This window comes from Acromyrmex echinatior, chromosome 17 (assembly GCF_024713525.1).
Source record: "Acromyrmex echinatior isolate Ae372 chromosome 17, ASM2471352v2, whole genome shotgun sequence".
Lineage (NCBI taxonomy): Eukaryota > Metazoa > Arthropoda > Insecta > Hymenoptera > Formicidae > Acromyrmex > Acromyrmex echinatior.
Window position 1 is genome coordinate 8,628,477 of NC_141868.1, and position 16,488 is coordinate 8,644,964.

Here is a 16,488-nt window from a genome sequence, read left to right on the forward strand (position 1 = left end):
ATATATGTCGGATTCCAAATGTCTTTTATTCTCTAGATTTTGCAACATCTAGATTCTTCCAGTTCTTTTTCATTCCAACTTGTGCGATAAAAAGTATATTCTGATAGCAAACCTGAGGATAGTCTCCGAATTTCGTTTGATAGTCGAAGACGTACAGATAGGAGTTTCTGTGGGATTGACTGTGAAGATCCGCGGTTCTCGTTGCCGGAGCGACTGTATTGGCGTCCCCCAGGGCCTCGAGAGTCTCATCCCTGAAAAAGATGTATACCTTTTTTGTGATTTTTTTTTTATAAATATACTTCGTAAATTTCTTCCAAACTCTGACTGAAAATAAATTTAAAGATGAATATTAAAATTAAGATAAATAAAATATAAAATATAAACTGAATTATAATTGAAGGAAATTCTGCAAAATTTAAATTTATATATATATATATATATATATATATATATATATATATAATTTTTATTTTATAGCAAAAATAGTACAATCAAAATAAAAAGAATAAAAAGAATATTTTAAAATAAAATGTTTTTTCAATAAATAAATGTTGGTTCATAATAATAAATATTGAAACAAATAATTATAGACTGAAGAACTAATAAATGTACTAAATAAATGTCACGATTGATTTATTCGCCATCAATAAAATAAATAATAGCTAGAGATAAATTAAAATAGATACGTAACGGTAATTAAAATAAATAAAAAAGTATTGTTATATGAAATTTTTCGATCAAATTTCTTTAGAATTTACCTAATATTGACGGGATGTTGCACGGGTCGTTCCCAATCCGTATACTCGTTTATTATAGTTGCTAGGATTTCCGGCTGGTGATACGTGTACGTGTTCCGCACGAATTCGCGCAGAATCTTTGTCCTTCTATCAGCCTCGATCCCGTACTGAGCATCGTCGGCGGTTAACGAAAAATACGCCTCGGAACGAACAACACCCACCATCAAATCGTACCTGTGAATTCAAGAATTTTTCTTTAAACTGTTTAAAAGAGATAAAAGAAGTTTCATAAAATATTAAGAAGTTTACGATTTACAAGATATTTTCTGATTTATAAGCTTCGTCTTTAAAGTACGAAAAGTTTCTTGGGATATGAAAAGTTTACTTTTTAGCCACGGATTTTGCAAATCTTATAGAATTGTATTTATATAGAAATTCCAACACTACGCATTATACGATATTCGTTCACTGAAAAAAAATTGGTTGCTGCAACAATTTAGATAGTAAATATGGCATAACATTTTTATATGTCTATCGAAATCATATACTGATATTGTAGATAAGCTAACTCAACTAAAAATTTACTGCTACAATCAAAAACTGGTTGCTGCAGAAAATTTCACAATTTTAATAATGTAATACGGAATAATTAATAATGTAATTGTAAAAAGTTTAAGTGACCTCGATTCGAATTCATAAGATTCTTAAATACTAGCATTTTTCATTTACACTTCGGACGCCATGATTTTTCGACCTTTACAGTCTTGTTTACACGAGTTTTTCGTATTTTTCAACGAGGAATAAAAGAGTTATTCTCAATGTTGTAGGATGCGATTTTATCTTTCTTGGTGATATTCCTTCAGAACTCCGATATTGTGTTTCTCGCGCTATTTATTTTCCCTTGCCTCGATGCTCGATTTCGCTAGTTATAACGATTGAAACAAAAAGAGGAGTTACGATACCTCGACAGTTTCGCGACGACGTCCTTTCTCAGAAGGATGTTGTTGAGCGTATTGATCGTGTCGACTTGTAGGGTGTAGTCCTGATCCTCGGGATCGCCAGGATCGATTATAACGCCGTCTATACTGGGGCCAAAAGCTGGTGCGAATTCTAGCCCTTTAACAGGCACCGATACCAATTCACTCAAAGACACATCTCTCAAACACTTTAACAGAGCCTGAGGATCTTCCGCTACCTATAAAAAAATAAAATCGACATTTCAGAAAAATCATAACGATTAGAATCTATTACCATATTTTATTTTTTAAACGTATAAAAAAAAGACATTAACGTTTTTAAATATTTTTCAATCTTCTCTTACATAGTAAAAATAAGATAACAAAGTTTCCATGTTTAAGAGGAAACAGCGCTGCCGCAGTCATAATTTTTAATAAATCTATATAAACAGTTTTTTTTTAAATATAGATATATTTTTAATATAGATAAAAGTACATTATATTTAATGAGGAAAAAAACCTCTTATTTGATTTATTACTTTTTTCTTAAGAATTCTTGAAAAACTGCTACTTTTAGCTCGTGCAAATTTAACCATCTCCTCTCAAGCAATTAAAAAAGATATAATTTTAGAAATTAGATTCTAGGGAAATAAATTATAAAATTATATTTCTCATTTAATTTCGAAGAAATCAACAGAATCATAATTGTGTTTAATTACAGTAATAAAACGTAACTGTATGTAGAACGTAATTATATGTAATTAAATTTAATTACAATCATGAGCAATGTAAAAAAATTGAATGATCGCTGTTAATATTTTCGTTTAGAAGAGGCTCCAGATTGGCCATAGAATCTATTATCATTACAATTAAGACCGCGAGCCGCGGGATACCCTATTAAGTCGTAACATTTAACGCGATTGTGCCGGGTAATTTTATCGGAACGAGAATCGGCACAATCAGACGCGTTCCTCGTTCGATCGAGAACGATGGTCCATGTCCACGTGCGGACGGGCAATTTGCACACACGCAGGACGTCGCATTTAGTCAGCGGGCGATTCGACATTCGATTGCGGGTAACCGCCGTGTCTGCGTTGGGAGCTGGATTTCCAAAGACGATTACCAACGCTAAAGCAATTCATTTGCGTGCGACCCCGAAATTAAAGCGAATCGCCTGATGGAGGCCGATGGGGCTCTCGGTCCAACTTCGGGCGCCATCGAATTTAGCTGAGAGACGCACGAAAATCTTGTTTACCTTGCTGGCGATGTGTGCTAGCGCAGGGTGGTAGCCTCGTTAAGACCGCACCCACCTTGTTCCGACGGTATATCCTCGCCGGGAAATGCCGCCGGAAAATGTCGACCCTTTCCCGACACGATCCCGCACATCCCGCGCGAAACGCGTCAACTCTGAAACGCCTTCCGCTATGCTCGGGCGATTTGCCACATGAGTTATCTCGTGTATTATGCGCAGTTTATCGCGTGCGATAAACAGATGGAAGAACATTTTTTTTTTTGAAAAATGGTTGAGGAAGTATTTGTTGCGTGAACATAACAAGAATATCGTTTAAGGATACGTCAATATGTACTTTTTTCAAAATGAAGAAAATGCAATATAAAAGCAAATACAATATAAGAAAATTATAGATTTTTTTTTATGTTGTGTCTATTTGGGAGTATAAAAAGTTTGCCGGCTATTTAGAATCTCGATTGAAAATTATTTTATTGAGAACTGACATGTTTTGTAAAAAGAAAATAAAATGAGAAAATTTTCATTTAAATTATAAAAAATTATATCATTAAATATGAATATTGATTTTGAACTGATTAAACTGGTTTATGTGTAATACTCATTTGAAAAAATAAATAGTAAAAAAGTATAAATTTTAACTTTTTTGCAGATATTATATCTAATATAAACTTTAAGGATGAATGTGTTATCACACAAAGTATCACACAAAAATATAAAACTTGCATAAATTATTCTGTTATTACGTATGTATCACAAATTTGAGCACAATTTTCTTATTAATGAAAGTTACTTAATTTTCTGGTTTAGTTTCTTATATAAAATCGCACTTTATAGTGCAAATTTAATCAGCGTTACGAATTAAATCAGCTTTTTTATTTGTACCAATAAAACTCTAATAAATATTCGCGCAAAATTTGGATTTATTTAAAAATTATTTACCTATAAAATTTCAAGTAAATATCATTATTTTAAACCAATACAAGTCAGATTATTTGTTGTTTCATTTTTTGCAGTTAATCTCAGGGCATATTTATGGTCAAAAGTTTTTAGCTAATATTGACCTGATATTTTTAGCTGATTGTGCAGACAAAATATCTTTAAAAATGAATCACTTTGTTCAATGGACTGTTAGAAAATAAACATAACTGCGAGAGAGAGAGAGAGAGAGAGAGTGTGTATTTGATATTGAAAAAAGAATCTGCACAAAAAAGAAATTGAATAAAATTCGGAATTTTTTCTTTTCTTTGCTTTTTTTCCGAATAATATCAATTTGAAAAAGCTCCGGATTGTTAGTTGAAAAATACGGTTTATCAAGCCTAAACGGTCCCGATTTGCGGTTCGCGATTGAAAGTAACGATTAAACGAGGATTACGTCAATTGTTTCTCGATGTTTCCAAAGCATGCCCTGGAAAAATGGCGGCGTGCAAAATGGAAATTGAGATGGGGATTATATTATGCCGCTCGGATCGGCGCACTTGTAGCGGGAATCAATTTTATTTCCATCCCCGCCTTCGTCCACACCGTCCATACAGCCGAAATATCCACAGGGGAAAGTTCAAATTGGGAAAACACTGTTGGAACCGAGATATCTTTTATTGCGTTATTTTTGATGGACGAGAAAACGCGACGGGCTTGTAGATATCGAGGCTTTCCGACCGGATCGGGAATATCGTCGCTAGAATTTACAGCACTGCATATCAATTTCAATAAAGGATACGTCACGGCGGCTTTGCGGTTATAAAGTGAGCCAAGTACGTAATTCACCTTTAATAAAATAACCGTCAACCGAGGACAACATATTTTCCATGGCTCGTAGCGCAGGAGGATATCCAGAGAAAAGGGGAAGAATGGGAAAAAGATAACAAAAACTGGATGGGAATGACGAATCTATGCAATAATGGTATGGCGATATCTTTTATTGAAATTTGTGATAACTATAATTTCATTATTTCCTGTAAAATCGATATATGAAACGTTACATTCGAACAATCAAGAAATATCTAACTGATAGAATAATTGTCACAGCTAGACTATATATATATGTATATATAGCTGTACACGTATACCAAATTTGCATCGCTCGGTCTGCAATTTGCGAAATTTAACGTCCCTTTTATTGAAAGTGCGCGCGCACTCGCCTATTGGGGCCGATGTCTCGAGTGTATATTAGCTTAATTGAAACGCACCGTTAATATAATTGGTATTGCGTAATTAATGCTGTAAAAACACCGGGTGCGCGAGTATATACCCGCATTTGATATTTTAATTTATGTCCGCCCGCTTTTACGCGGTCGTTTCGTCGCCGACGATCGGAATTATCGCGAATTATGCGAGCTCGAAAACGAGCGAATAAGAATTAACGCCGAGAGACTGTCGACACGATGAAATATAACGAGCACACTGTCTATTCTGTCGATCGGTCTCACCCTGTAAACTGAAATCAACGAAATGTGTTCGAATTTAACGCTGGATTCATCACGTTCGCTGTCACGTAAAACCAAATCTGCTTCGCAGCTTTTGAATTTTTCAAATTTTTTGTTAGTATTTTCAAGAGAGATTCGGCTTAAATTTTGCCCAAAAGGGCATTCTGTTTTAATTCCATGAAATCTAATTTCATCTGCTACGGTTAAGGTTGTTACACGTATTTTTTAATAAAATGAAAAAATTAATTAAAAGGAAAAAATTACAGATTTTTCTATATTACATTTGAAAGTAATATTACTAGTAGAAATAATATTGTTAAGTAATATTACATTTGAAAGTAAAAATTTGATGGTGAAGAGATCCCTGGATAACAAATTATTTCGATAAAAAGTAAATGTTTAAAAAAAAATTAAAGAAAATGAAAATAATAATTAAAATAAAATGACAAAAATTTCACTTAAATTGCGTCACCAAAATCTGGACAAATTTCAATTTAAATTTTCCGCTATATTGTGCCTCCGCCAGAGGTTGTTGGTTTCCGAAAAAGCCTGATGCTTCTAGTAGTCATATTTTCAAAATGGGTTGGGTTGAGAAAAGGATTCTTTCGGAAGGAATACTGTTGAACTTGAAAAGTCTATGACAGGTAGAACACCAGTATTAGGAAGCTATTCTTAACAAAATCGAAGCACATTCAGAAATGAGCTCAAGGAAAATAGCTAGGACATTAAATGTGAATAATTATGTCATCTGAAGAATTTTGAAAGACCAACAGTTATATCCTTATCATGTTCAACGTGTACAGAGACTTTTACCATGCAATTTTCTACAAAGATTAGTTTTTCAATGGATTTTTCAGAGACTAGAAGAAAATTCTCAATTCTCATCTCAAGTTCTCCCGACGAGGCTAACTTCTCTAGAAACACAATTATTAATTTTCATAATAACCATTTATGATGTAAATATAATCCACACGCGATAGTCGAATTTAGGTTCCAACAACAATTTTCATTGAATGTATGGGTTGGTATTGTTGGTGATTTCTTAATTGATTTTTCCTATTTTCTTCCATTAAGACTTGATGGTGCATCATCGGCAATTTCTTAAAGAAGATCTACCTCAACTTTTACAAGAAGTGCCACTCATGACGAGACATTCAATGTGGTTCATGCATGATGGCGCTCCAGAGCACTTTAGTATTACAGTTCGTCAATATTTGGATAGGGTGTACAATAATCGCTGGATAGGTCGAGCAGGAACTCAACCTTGGCCTCCTAAATCATTAGACTTAAATCCTTTGAATTATCTCCTTTGAGGGCATCTGAAATCATTGGTTTATACCACCCCAATTGAGAATGATTTGAAGAATCGAATAGTTGCTTCATGCGAGGCAATACGTAACACACCTGGTAACTTTGAGCGTGTACGTCAATTTTTGAGAAGAAGGCTCGATGGATGTATCATGGCGTAAAGTGAACATTTTCAACAATTCATCTAATTGTTTTATTTCATCAGATGAACTGAAGCCTATTTTTATTTTTCTAATTTTGACTAGTTTTTGACCAGTTCAAGCTATATTTCTTTCAACTAAACAGATTATTTCGGAAACTAAGCCATTTAGGACACATGTTTACATGGACATAATTTTTTACTTGAAATAAACAAAAGAATTGTTCTGTTGAATATGACAACATACTTAACTAACACCCTGTATATCTGATACATTCTTAAACACATATATGTGCAAGATGCGTTGATCCAATTCCTTGTCGCTAAATTCTATGTTGATTTTTGAGGAGAAAAGTTTCTATGGATGATAGAAGGGTTAATGAAATTATAGGCTGACACGTAGGATAATTTCGGCGCGATCGGGAGGACATGTTTGTTGGTACTCACCGACGAACAATTTAGGTGTTTGGCGACCTGCATGGCGTAATTGGCGGCTCCTCTCACTAACGCCCATGGTGAAAGCGCGCTGCCTGACATCAGAACACCTCGATGAAACAGCAGACCTGCAATCGAGCCGCCGATATCACATACTGTGCGTTTCGCAAGGTTTGTTAGAAGCCTCGAATATTAGTAGATTTTTTTCTTTGTAGAATATCAATCAAAGCATAATTCTCTCATTAACGTTATTCTCACTGATAAAATAAATTAATGGTCTCATTGAGACGTTATTAATATTTTACAACACATCTTGCTCGGTACGGAAATGGAAAATAGAAGTATAATTGTATAATTATTAATAATACTTTACGTAAAATCTTTAGCTCTTAAGCATTTCCCGTCTGTTATTATTATTGTTCCGTACAATTCCAGCAACGGTACAGTCTTTATGTTCTTTGTGCGCTAGGAAATGTTCCCGGAAATGTTCTGCATCATAAAAATTCTATATCTTAGAATCACTGCGCGTTTCAAGATGCGATTCCGGAATCCATACGACGCGTGGAATCTCCGTGTCGCACTTTTCGAAAGGACCTGACTTTATCTCGGGATTTACAAATCGTATCTCGTAATACAAAAATGTTTGTTCGCGTAGGAAGAGATTATATATCGCGACGTAGAATTGAATTTCGAGATGATTTCGGGGTCGATTCCCTTCGCGGACGGAACTACGATATTACCTGAGTAAACGAAATACAATCCGAGTTTCAATGCATAGTAACGAATACTCATCTCGACCGCTCGATAGATTTATTTCCAATCAACGACTTCCATTACGAGGTTATCAGTGATTTCCGCTCTAAAGATGAGGGGTAAAACTCGCCGAACATAGCCATATACAAGATGTCTAAACTAGAAAGATGAATGTGCTGCGGTATTGAAAAATACGATATCGAAAAATACTTTTTATAGAGAAAATTTCAGTTGCAATCTGTCTTGTATCAGCATATATTACAAAAATTGCTTCATTATTATCATCTACATTTTTACACCATCATTTCTATGTTAATATTACGTAAAGAGAAAAATTATTAAGTAAATGAATTCTTATTTATTTTCCGACTGCTGAAACATCTTTCTATTTAATTAGTAATTTTAATTTTTTGCACGGAGAAAATGGAGGAAAATAAAATACTAAAAATTCTTTCTCGGTAGTAATAATAAAATGTAGTATATCTACAACAAAGAGTCGAGCAGAAGCTCATTAGTCATTAATTTTCTCATCACACGTCGCAAAATTGGGCATTACGTAAGACATGAATAGACAAGAGAGAAGAGAGAAAGAGAGAGAGAGAGAGAGAGAGAGAGAGAGAGAGAGAGAGAGAGAGAGAGAGAGAGAGAGAGAGAGAGAAAACACGGTTTGTAACGCGAAGAAAATTAAGGCGGCAGAGCGAATATGATGCTACATAGTTTCGTCGTGTTAGTTTGTCTATTATTTAATACAGAAGACCGGGATAAGTCGCTTAATCCCAATTTTGTGAGTCGTTAATCTTGATATCTCGAGGAGACGAGAGATTCTATATAGATACTATATATACGTACCAGTTCTCAACATATACAATATTAATCAAGATATATAAAAACATTTCTTTATTTATTATTTGTAATTAATTTATAACAGATAGCTTTTGTTTTAATTATTTTTATATTATTATTTCATTAATTATTTATTACATTATATTTTATATTTGTGTTTATCATTCTCAATATTGTTATTACTAAATTTTTCATTTACTTATTCTTAATTATATATAATTATATATTATTAATTTGCACGCAACATGAAAAAAGTTTAGTGCTTTATTTCCAATTTGTTGTGTAGTCATATTACAGTTTTATGACACTTTGTATTGTATAAGAAAAGTTTGTTTAATATTTAATAAATTTCCTCGTATCACAGTATATTCTTGTAGTATTTGCATATTCAAGCGAGCGAAAATAAAATAAAAAGTGATATTTTTCCGTCACAAATGTGTAACTTGGTCGGTCAATCATCTTGATATTCGACGAAATGTCTTCGAGAGTGATGTTATTCCGATACACGTCGACGTCTGATTCGCTCTCATTCATTTAGCGAAGGAGATACTAGGGTAAACTCTGAATATCCTGGCAGCATCCTCGATGTATTTCCGACATTACAGAATCAAGATGGCCTCGTTCTTCCGATATCCGTCGTCGTCGAGAGGACGACACCGAACGATAAGATGATGTCGAAGCTCGCGACATTAAAGGACTATTAAAGGATTATCGCTGACTCAAATTCCGTTGCGTTACTTGGATTTAATGGCAGGTCTCTATAATACCCAAGGATTAATTAATTCCTTCGAGGGAACAAGATCCCAGGAGCCAAGCGTTCGACAAATTAAAGCTGTAGGATCAAAGGAAAGGAGGAACTGAAATCCGAATATAACGATTTAAAGAAAAAAAAAGAGAGAAATTGAGATTCATAAGAATCGAAAAATCAAGAAAGTTAAGATGCAGGATGAAATCGAGAAATTGAAAAATCGTGAGATCTTAGGATTTGAAGAAGTTAAGGTCCGAAGATTCGAGCATATAAATTATTCAAGATAGAATCAAAGAAGATGGGAAACTATATAAGAAATAGAAAATTTCGGGATTTGTTAAAGCAGGGTTACAAGATATGAAGAAATGAGATGCACATATTTAATGAAAGCTAACAGACAAATGGATAATAAAAATCCAGATGAATTACGGAAATTTGAATTAGAAAAAAATCGAAGAATTTAATTATTTCAAATTTATTATTTCCAAAATACTAAAATACCACAGACAGTTTTAAATTCAACAGTTAAAACGAGAAATTAAAAGAATTTTCAGAAAAATTTTAAGATACATGTGTCTAACACAGTGTGAGAGAAAATTTAAACTTTATTATTCTTCATTATTTATCGCCGAATTGCGGTCAGTTTTTGTGGGAAAATAGCAGCTCATAAGGAAGAGATACGATATAATTTTTTAGCTGAATATCGCTATTATTCTTCGTCGTATTCTTCGACGAGTCACGTAATACTGGCTCGAGTTTATCAGTTCGAGGAGACAAAAAACAGAGTATTGCAATCTGTTTCGGAACCGCAAAGCTTATCGTCGGAGGACCTTCTGGATAATAATTCACTACAGCTGTGAGTTGTCAATGGTGGTGGGGCCAGCTGATTCCTCTATAATTTATGGCGCCTGGTAAACCACCCCATTATTCCTAGCTTCTCCGTATCATTGTCTCGTGCGGCTTCTCGCTCTTCGACCTCTACCCTTCTGGTGCCCCTCTTGCGCTCTACCGTTTCTACGTGACACTATCTGTTTCCTTGCAACGCGACAAGAGAAACAACTTTCTATGGGTTGGTCTAAGACAATAAACTGTTACAAGAACATTTCAATACAAGTATCCAAAAGCTAACGAACTTTCGAAAATACATTTTACTTTTTCCAAATAAAGTTATACAATATTCTGTTACAGTCTTGTGTTCTGATATCCTGCAGAACACAAATATATTACCAGTAATATGTCAATACTTTAATTTTTTACTCAATATAAATTTAAGTAGGAAATTATATATAACATTGGTGTAATGTTACTATTAATTTGTTTTTTGCGAAACATATTAAATGTATTTCACAAGTATGCAGATTGCATTTTCCGTAAATCTCGGTCAATTTTGAGTTAATTTTTGTTCATCAAAAATTTTTACTATTTATTTTATAGTTAATATTACTTTTAGCTTTTTATTTGTATTATTACAAAGTTCGTTTTATTACGTAAATCCTTTTACACACATATTCTGGTAATTATTCTTGTATCGTAGGATATAACTGTCATCTTTCGACGAGTATTACACTGGAAATCTATGGCCTTCTTTCCTGACGATTGATTATTACGATCGAAAAAATAGTATTCTCTATAAAAAATTAGATCTGGCTCTCTTTTGTGGGAGATTCGTTTATGAAACTTGAGAAAATTGATTTATCAAAATTTAAAGCGGCTAGTCGGAGATTTTTCTATCAGAAAGTCAGAGATTCGTGATTTAAAAAACCGGCGTCTTCGACTGAAAACCAGAGAGATGGTAACTTTGCTACAAATGTGAGCTGAAAGCGTAACTCACCATCAGGAACCGCGTGGCTGGTCATCAGGAAGTTCACGCAAGCGGCGCCGGTACCGTGTCCTACCAGCGTGACGTTTTTGGGATCGCCCCCAAAATAAGCGATGTTCTCCTGTACCCAGTGTAACGCTGCGATCTGGTCCATCAGACCGTAATTCGCTGGCGAGCGTAAGTGCGAGTCTGTGTTGGCGTTTAGAAAGCCTGCAATCAAAACAAGTACCGCTTATAGCCAGTGCAATGCTCCTGGTGTCCATTATCGACGGTTACGGCTAGTATAACATCGCCGTGATCACACCGGAATTACCGTCGATGGGCTTAACTTCAATCGTCGCATGTCGTGGACCATCAAATGACAGATGAGATAAACATGGGAACGAAATTGAGATTAGTCATGTACGAATGGGAAAAGTGAGAGGAAAAGGGAAATATAGAGGTGTAATTTCACTCATTAATGATTTCTAGAGATATATTTAGAGATATAATTGTGTTTAATCGTTTAATAAATTTAGGTACATCGTTATTAATTATAATAAATAGTCGATAGTTTTATAAATTGGTTATGTGAAACAAATTTCTTTCCGAATCTTAAAGATTATTAGCAAATTATTTTTATTTATAATGATTAATAACATTAAGGGACAAATTTTGATCAGTTTTTGTTTCTCAATATGTAATGGGTGTTTTTCTTGTAGGACTTTTTTTCCAATTTTTGCGTTTGAAATTACAATATGTTTTAGAAATTCCAATACACAATTTAAGTTGTTACGCTAAACTTAATTTACAGTCTGCCTGAAATATTAATTGATTTTTGCATCTGTTATGTGAATTATTTGGACTACTAGGAACCGCGCGACGAGCGCAACCCTCCCGCGTGAAAGAGCTAAATCGCTACGGGATGCAGAGATTGGCTCTGGCGAGCAGCGGGTATGATTTAGTGTTCAGACGCGTATCACGTCCTACTTTGTGTATCGTTTTGCTGAGCGAGATATCGCTATCAATTGGCGGAGTCGAGGTGATATTTATGACGGCCGGATGGCGCCATTGGCGACAGTCTTACCCGATTTGTCGGGTTCAGCATTGTCATGATACGCAAACTGTTTCGACTTCGTCCTCGTCGAAATACATTCGTCAATAGACCGACTTTACTCTTTCCCTTCCGTTTCCGTCAAATAAATCTGGATTCGTAAATCTGCCAGCCGTCCAGGCTTGTGTATTTATTCCCGTATTTGTTCCATCGGGGTTTCGTAGTACCTTACGGTTAAATACTGAAACATCAATTTCGCGATACGAAGAAATTTCGACCTACGCGCTCTGAATAATAACGAGATGATTACTTTTCATTGAGTACTTTTCATTGTATTGTAATTGTGTGTACGATAATTGTGGGCTATTTTCTTCTTTCAGATCTAATTATAGACCACAGGAACATAGATGGAATCATAGATTTTTATATTCCCATATAGTAAAAAATAAATATCTCTCTCTTTTGGCGATAATTATTCTTTAATTATTGAATTAATAATTTAGACGAAACCAGGAATTACCAACAGTTAGCCATGTAGTCGATTAGTTCCAATCTCTTTTAATACAGATAGAAGAAGAAATCAGATTAACGCTAAACGAATCAGGTCCGACCCTTCAGGGGCTTTCCATCTTTTCCTTCTTTTCATTCGATCGAATTAAATCGCGAGCGATGATTGTTGTTGTTGGCAAGTTCGGACGTGGTAATTCACCACTGCCATATCTGGTAGGTATGTTTCCCTCGCAGTCGTCGTATGAAATGAAACGCCAGGCCATTAAATTATCCATCATATTTACCCGCCGACATACTGGAGATTGTTCTTCGCGGAGCTAAGAGGATTATTCCCATTATGAGCCGCGTGTATATACTTGCCAGTGCTCATTAATTTTAGGGCACTCGGTGCCTTAACAAGGGAGGCGTTACTGTCGCCAGGATCTAGGTCAACGATGTTGCGCCGACTGTTTCCCACCGGTTTTACCAAATCGATAATTTGGAAAGCTATGTTGAGTGGAAAAACGCCCAACCTTTCCCCTTTCTAAATTTCTTTATAGGATTAGGTAGGACCACGTGGAATTTTATAAGATTAAATAGGATTTAGGATTTAGGATTTCCTGCAGATTATTTCGTAAATATTCATCTAATTGAATCATCGTCTATAGGGAAATATTTGTTCCTTTTTTATTTTTTTTTATTTTGAATTCTTTCGGATTGCTAACCGGTTTCTTAAAATTTTTCATACGACTGCTAATATATAGGATGTCGCCGTGTTATTTTCAAGAATTTTTATATTTTTACAAATAGAATTGCAATACTGGTTTATTAAAATAGTCTTCTCATAAATAAGGAAGAAATAGTTTTTCCGATAATTTTATCCATAGACCTTTCACAAATTGTGTCAATTAATTTTAAGGATTTTCAAGTTAAAAAATAAAATAAATACACAAAAAAAAATAGATATAAAAATCTATATAAAATTACGTCGGGATCATTATTTTGGGAGTCGATTTAAAGATGGACATGCTAAATAAACGTTTCAACTTTTAATCTTTATCTCATTGTTTGTTGTTAGCCGGCATGTTAAATTTCATAATTAATTTATTAATATAATTTTTTTTACTTATCTACCAATTTTATACGTAAAATTTCTGGCTCGTAGCTCTTTTTCTTTTTTCTTTTAACTTGTTTTTTAAATTATTGAGCCATTATACTATTATAAATTTAATTTTTAATCTTAATCTTTAATTCAGTTTAATTTTATTCTTCGAGACTACATTTCATGGTATTGATTTCCGCCATTCCATAACCAATTAATTCTAAATAATATTAATTTGATTGTATTGTTAAATATAGTGGAATATCTTTCTATTTTTACTTTGAAGTAGTTATCTGATTTTTTTCCACCCGTTAACGATCATCTGGAATATTTTTACATCCCAATTAAAATCACATTGTTAACAACATATTGTATGTTATTGTTTATTTCCCATTTATTAGTATTTGAAAATATTATGGATATGAATTCATAACAATAATTTTCTGCAACTAAAGATTAAATAAAAATGGAATAAGCATATTAAGTAGTTTATTATGAAAGTATTTATAAAAAATAAGGAATTGCACATTTAAAGATTCGTAAAGAATAGTTATTAAAAAAGAAGGAAAATCTGTTAAATAATATCTATACTAATAAATAATATTTTACAATTCATATTTTTTCGTCGTAAAAAGAGATTTAAAAACATCCGAAGAAGCTATTCCAGAGTTAAATTGTTTATGATACGATTATTGTCTAAAAATTTTGCAGAGAATATTCGTATCTTTTACTTTTCCTTATCTTCCTTTGGGCTTTTTATCTCTTAAAGTTTTATAGGAGATTGAGTTCTCACCGCTTGTTGTATCCACCTCCTAAGACTTTTATTCAATAAGACGTTAGTGACGCAATCTGATATCGATCGGATTGTTGGGATTGTGATTTTCGTACCTCCTTCAGGTCTCTCTTTGAATTTTTGTGACGTTGAATTCCTGTAGGATTAGAATCTTCCGAGACTTTGGTGTAATGGGACGTTTGCATCGTCTCGTACAATCTTTTCCATCTTATGGCTGGTGGCGTCTTCTCGTCTACGCTTCCAACCCTCGGGCCATGTCTGGTCCGATCCAATAACGATTCTTCGCGCTTTACGTCGAAAAGAGGAAAAAACGCACAAAGCTCTTTCGCATGCGTTCACACGCACCAGAGAGGTGCGAGAACATGAAAGCGGAATAGAAATAAAGCACCGGTCATGTCCCATTTGATATTCAACCTCCGGCGTATCTGTCGCGCTGCGCTTCCGCGTCTCCTATTCTTCTCGTTACAATGGAACTGCTGAACGCTATTCGTTGATTTAAATTTTCCGGTACACGCTGGTATACACGCGCGTGGGTGGAAGGGAATAGGGCTCGGTGGATATCGCCAGTCGGCGCGGCGCTCACAAAGCGTCGCATCATTTTTCGAAACGAAGAAAAATGGGGGGAAAAAACGGAGGCGCGCGAGAAAAAAAAACTACGGCCGTTGCGGAGTGGAATTTCCTAGGCGTTGCCATTTTATTCCGATCCCCTCTGCGGTTGTTTTCTCGCGGCTCTTTTTGTTTTTCATTTCACTATCGACAGAATCGAATTCCAGAATTTCGATTTACTATTTGCTGTCATCGTGTACCATTTTTCGAATTCATTTTTTTATGAGAAATACCCTTTAATGCTACTTCTCTCATTATTTTTTTTCCACGCTTTTCTTAATAGGTACATAAATTAGCTTTTTAGCGTCTGATAGTATCTTACAAAAACTGTAAGATTAACTAACAATTGAATCTCTTAAGATTCCTGTTCACCACTACTATCTCATATAAATTATAACGTCAAAAATGAGAAAATATACGATAAAAATTCTTGTAAAATATGTTAATATTAGGTGTTGGAATTAATTCGTAGCGTTTTTAATGAAAGAATGTTATTTATTTCACATGAGCATTAAAAAATACATTAATGAAAGTACTTCCCATCACTTGTAAAACGCTACGAATTAATTCCAACACCTAATATAAATACGTTCAATAAAACAATATTTATAAATTATAATTGGTAGAACCCACTTGTAAAATACATTTGCAAACTTCTTGTTTCGTTAATTAATAAGTAAATCTGATGGAATTGTGCACAATTAAAAATGAAATGGGACATGTTCACAACTATGATCGCGATTAATAATACATACAGAAATAAAAAGCTGGTTTTCAGCATATTTTGTAATCTGTAATGTTGTTTTATTGAAAAATACTTTTATTCGAATATATATTGTAAGAATTTCTATTGTGTGTTTTCTCACTTCTAATGACACAATCTGAGATAATAATGGTGAGTGAACAGGAGTCTTAAAGTAATTTAATAACAAGTCCAAATCCAAAGCATCGGTTTTTCAAGTCTTTAAATTTTTCCCTCTGCTAGAATTTTTAATTTCGTGATTTCTAATTCTCCTTCGTTGAAATCTTAAAGCAAGAGGATTTTAAGACACCCT

The 16,488-nt window shown here is 34.0% G+C and overlaps 1 protein-coding gene across 2 annotated transcripts in view; it reads right to left on the reverse strand.

Moving 5' to 3' along the window:
* Nlg3 (Neuroligin 3) overlaps nucleotides 1–16,488 on the reverse strand; it is a 386,793-nt gene that overhangs the window by 6,888 nt on the left and 363,417 nt on the right. For both annotated transcript variants that reach the window (XM_087415321.1, XM_087415320.1), the window contains 5 exons: nucleotides 11,423–11,620; nucleotides 7,260–7,375; nucleotides 1,700–1,932; nucleotides 759–971; nucleotides 113–251 (listed from right to left, as the gene is read on the reverse strand). In XM_087415321.1, coding sequence (XP_087271447.1) covers nucleotides 113–251; nucleotides 759–971; nucleotides 1,700–1,932; nucleotides 7,260–7,375; nucleotides 11,423–11,620 — 899 coding nt within the window. The remainder of the gene's footprint in view (nucleotides 1–112; nucleotides 252–758; nucleotides 972–1,699; nucleotides 1,933–7,259; nucleotides 7,376–11,422; nucleotides 11,621–16,488) is intronic.